The 5,000-nt window shown below is 38.6% G+C and overlaps 1 protein-coding gene and 1 long non-coding RNA gene across 5 annotated transcripts in view; one reads left to right on the top strand and one right to left on the bottom strand.

The window, feature by feature from the left end:
- The window catches only part of dub (duboraya), a 12,057-nt gene extending 11,598 nt beyond the window's left edge, over window positions 1-459 (bottom strand). For all 4 annotated transcript variants that reach the window (XM_031874143.1, XM_031874145.1, XM_031874144.1 and 1 more), the window contains exon 1: window positions 356-459. In XM_031874143.1, the coding sequence (XP_031730003.1) occupies window positions 356-361 (6 nt within the window). In that variant the 5' untranslated portion in view covers window positions 362-459. The remainder of the gene's footprint in view (window positions 1-355) is intronic.
- The window catches only part of LOC116398104 (uncharacterized), an 11,575-nt gene extending 7,330 nt beyond the window's left edge, over window positions 1-4,245 (top strand). Inside the window, exons 2-3 of the long non-coding RNA XR_004213735.1 lie at window positions 3,140-3,224; window positions 4,207-4,245. This is a non-coding gene — a long non-coding RNA (uncharacterized LOC116398104). The remainder of the gene's footprint in view (window positions 1-3,139; window positions 3,225-4,206) is intronic.
- Window positions 4,246-5,000: the final 755 nt, after the last annotated feature.

Genomic DNA, 5,000 nt, shown 5'->3' with positions numbered 1-5,000 from the left:
GCGTGAAAATGGAGATTTATTTTATTTTTGTGTACTATTTATATTAATATTTGACATTTTATGAAATAAAGCAAATCTGTACTTTTCTCGCTGCAGAAAACACAACTGTTGCAATTCATTAAACTGCAAAACGTTACATTAATGTACAAATCCAACTAGAATACAGAGACTAAATGACCTGACGACACGCCTTATCTCAGAAAATATAACCTGCAAATTTATTTAATATCATATATCACAAAAACAACAAAAACAAAATGAGCAGAAATGTAATTAAGTGCAGTGAGAGTGATTCTACATGTAAGAAGAAACAAACAACAAACAGCAGCAGAGAAACATGAGAAGAAGTTTTTACCTCCATCCTGCTCGTCGTCTCTTGGCTGCCTCCTTTATGTCGAGGACGTGTGAAAGAGAGAGAGGGTGAGAGAGAGGGTGAGAGAGAGGGTGAGAGACAGAAACAGAGGGAGACTGAGAGAGACAGAGAGATGGCCTGCAGGTTAAATATAGAAGCAGAGTCACTACAGACACATAGTGAGAGAGAGAGAGCAGCTCATGTTCAGTCACGTGATCGTTTCTCTCTTCTTCGGCATGTTGATTAACAACATTTGATTTGTGTTCAAACCGCCACAGAAAATACAGGAAGTTGGCGAGCAGTAAACAATGAACACAACGTAGTAAATAACCAGTGAAGCCTCTTTCACACCAAAGGTTCCAGTAAAGACTGTTTATCAGAAGAGGACGTAGTCGCCGTGACGTCTCTCGTTGGTTTGTGGACGTTTTTGAAGCCTCGAGTTCGCCGTTTGGCCGTCGCCATCTTGGTTTTTTTTGCAACCAGTGAACAGGAAGTGACCATATCTGGACTGAGGAGGAGTGACGTAGAGACGCCGTATAGTCTCTGGTAGCGACCTGTCAATCACTGTGTAGCCCCGTCCTAAAGCATCCCCTGCTTTATGGTCTGTGTGACTCTAAATGGACCATAATGTACTAAATGAACATCATGCTGTATTGAAGAAGACTTGAAACTAGAGATTGAGACCATAAACTCATGTTTACAATGTTTACTGAGGTAATAAATCAAGAGAGAAGTAGAGTCATTTTCATATTGATTTGAGCAGAATTTTAAAATACACTTTGGTTTGTTAAAAATGTCTGATTTTAAAAAGACGTTATTTCAAACAGATCACGTGATCTCATCACAGTCAAACTAACATTATTGTAGATTATTTTCTAAACGGTTGTGTTTTAAATGTCTTTATTTTGTCTCCCACCACCAAACTTCTGTTGATTTGCTTTTATTTGAATGAAAGTCAGATTCTTGTCTCGCTGCAGATGATTCGTTGCGATCAACATCACATCAACTTTAACAGTTGTTGCTTATTACCTCGTGACATGTAAACAAAAAACTCACAAACATAACACGGATTATCTCTCTGCAGCACATTTTACGTCTGCAGGTTGAAAGACATCCACCTAAACATCAACTATCTGGTGGATAGTTTTTAATGTGTGTACTAAAATGCACCAAAATTGTCCCTAAAATTTAAAATTAAATTCCATTTTTTGTTGCATTTGAGTTATTCTTCCAGAATGCAATGCGGCTGTTTCATTTCTAATAAGACAAAAACGCTTTTTATCAACGGTGGAATAAGTCACTGAAACGTCTCCAGCGCCTCCCGTTGAGCTTTGTGTCACACCTTTTGGGTGTTTCTGTTATTTAGTCCACCCCCTGTTAGTGTGGGTGGTCCAGCTCCTCTTGAGGAACCTGCAGGCTGTTGTTGCTCTGCAGGAAGTCTCCTTCGCTCTGAAGGGAAGTTGAGTCACTCAACTTTCATTTCTCCTTTTGTGTTCCTTCACTTCTAAAGAGTTTTAACCAACGTGTCACTGGTTGCATAAGAGGAGAATCTGGTGAGTTTGAGGGCCGAAGAACAAGAAGAACACACCACAACAGAAACAACAGGTTTCTGAATGAGCTTCTGAACGGTGGACTTGGTGCGGGCAACATTCTGGGATGTGAAACAGTTCTTAAAGATACTTACAGACAAACAAAACAGTTTGTAAAGTCACCGGTTTGTCAAAATGATGTCAGGTGTGTGTCAGTTTATCTTCTGACCAATCGGTGATGGCGGTTTGTCCCCTGAGCAGAGACACGGGACGTGGTTGGAGGGGAGGAGTTATGAAGGAGGGAAACCATATAAGGGGAAATTAATACGACAGGAAATGTGACCAGAAAGACGTTACACAACATCACAGCTTCTGACAACACGTGTAGAAAAATAAATAATTATAAAAAACAAACCAACGCGACTGCAGTAACATAAAGATCTGAGACGTTTTTATATTTGACCAAAAATGTGTTTATACCAGAGGTTTGGAGTCAGACTTCAGACTTAAATTGTAACTTCTAGTGATTCATGATTGAAATTAGGATCGTTAAGTCTGACGCAGGAGTTCTCTCAGGACTTGTTTGGATTCCTTTGTTACTTGACTTTGGACTTTTTGGTCAAGTCTTAAACTTGACTTGTGACTCGTCTTAACTTGGGACTTGACTTGGGACTTTTTAGGGTTAACTGGGAACTTGACTTGGAGCGTATTACTCTTAAATTATGGGCGTTGACTCAGGACTGGGGACTTGACTCGGGCACTTGTTGGTCTTCTCTTTAGACTTGTTGTCTTCAATCAGGGTTTGCTAGTTTTCATTTGCAACTTATTGGTCTTCACTTGAGACTTGACTTGGGTGTCATTGGTTTTGACTAGGGATTTTACTCAGACACTTGTTGGTCTTGACTTGTGGGACTTGTTGGTCTTGACTTGTAGAACTTGTTGGTCTTAAATTGTGCGACTTGTTGGTCTCAACTCGGGACTTGTTCTTAACTTGTAGGACTTGTCGTCCTTAACTTGGGAATTCATAACCGAGACTTTTTTTTTGTGCATGTTGATGTGAAACTGAAATGAATCGGTGGTGTTTTTGTTGGGGACTTTCCCTGTAACCTTTATTTTGAAGGAGCACTAAACCTTTTCATGTATTTTTCTTTACATTTCCTACTTAAACTTTCAATGCTCGGGTAGGATTACCACATGATCAGTTCTTTTAAACGGTACAACAGACCAGAACTAAGCCCTTTGTGTTGCTTCTCCTCAGTCTGCTGTTGTCTCTGTGGCTCTGTGCTGCCACCTGCTGGTTAACCGTCTGCCTCCTTCTGGAAGATTTCCCGAGCAGCTGACAGGTCAGTGAATGCACCACCAGCACTCCCTGTTGTCCCGCTCAACAGAGACGCAGATTTCTGACTGAAGTGGAGACTTGAGAGCACGGTGAAGCTATTTGAGAGTATATAATTACATCATTTGAAATTATTAGTATTTTGAAAGCAAGTATTAAGTCTTTAGAGGTCATGATTTATTCATTTCGAGAGCACAAATTAATAATTAAAGACTGCGAATGAAGTCATTTGGGAGCAAAATTCATAAATTCGAGAGCTTGAATTGTGACATACAAGAGCTCGTATTAAGTCATTCGAGGCTACAAATTTTCAAATTCAAGTTATTTATCAAATCAAGAGCATGAATTAAGTCATTCAAGTGCATGAATTTATTAAATCAAGAGCATGAAGTTCATTCCAGAGTTATTGATTAAAGAGTTTCATTAATTAATTTGAGTGCTTGAATTATGTCATTAAAGAGTTTTACACACGTCTGCGAGCAGAAACATCAAACTTTGTCTCCAGCTGTTGTTTTTAAACAGTTCATACAGACAGAAAATCCACCACAGAAGAAGAAAAGAGCCGAAATTAACATCAACACCAAATAAAAATAAACCAAGACAGTCTTCAAAAGGTTGTTTATTGCAGATTTTTTAAGATTTATAAATAAAAACACTTTTTGAATAATGTTCCTGCAGGTTGTAGAAACACGTGTGAGTTCAGTTTAAGGAAATCAGGTGACAGGACTTCTGGGTAATGGAGTCCTCACGTAGCAGATCCCACCGACGGACAACCGGTTTCTTAAAATAATCTTTGTTCAGAGTAAATAAAGTTAAAGTTAAGCTTCACATCCTGCTGAACATCCTGCCTCAGACAAAACACATGTCAGCTGATGTATCACTGTGTGTGTGTGTGTGTGTGTGTGTGTGTGTGTGTGTGTGTGTCATTTATCTAAACTGTGCGCACACATTTTTATTTCTCCAGCTAAAATCTTACGTTTCCTCTACAGGTGAACATCAAACTGTGAAAATAAATTAAAGAAAGCGACCCGATGATGATGATGATGATGATGATGATGATTGACAGCAGCGTGGTGAGTTGTGAACGTAACATTATCATTTAAAATATTTATACTTTAGTTTTAGTACAGACACCAACAGGTCACAGGTTGTTGTTGTTTAAAATATGAATATTTCAACTTTGCCTATAAAATTAAATAAAATGAGGTCTTAACTAAACAATATTTAAATTATCAATTCATCTTTCAACAATCCAAAACCCCCAGAATGTTCACTTTACAGTCATAAACAGATAAAAGTAGTAAATTATCTCACTGGAACCGCTGGAAACAGAATGTGACTAAAACTAAAACGATAAATGATCAGAATCATTTTCAGCCAATCGACTAAACGTTGAGTCTGAAATTGACAAAATGATGAATTAAATCAGAAACTATCTGATAAGTCAACAACGTCACGAATCTGACGAGATATTTTTGTTGTCGGATTTTGAATTTTATGATAAAACTGACACCATTCACCAAAATAAAAGCCCTTCAACTGCGGAAACTCGATACAATCATTAAACTTCACTCGGCTATATACACATGAACCAAAAGAGACGTTTACAGAAGACCATGTGAGTTCCCATCATGCATCTGATGAGCGTTAACTGACGAGGGAGACGGGAGAAGAGTCCGTTTTTTTTGCAACCAGTGAACAGGAAGTGACCATATCTGGACTGAGGAGGAGTGACATAGAGACGCCATATACGTCTCTGGTAGAGACCTGTCAATCACCGTGT

This window comes from Anarrhichthys ocellatus, unplaced genomic scaffold, assembly GCF_004355925.1.
Source record: "Anarrhichthys ocellatus isolate YVR2014 unplaced genomic scaffold, GSC_Weel_1.0 scaffold78, whole genome shotgun sequence".
NCBI classification, from domain to species: Eukaryota; Metazoa; Chordata; class Actinopteri; order Perciformes; family Anarhichadidae; genus Anarrhichthys; species Anarrhichthys ocellatus.
Note: the sequence above shows the minus strand (reverse complement) of the source record. Positions and strands in the feature narration are given on the sequence as shown.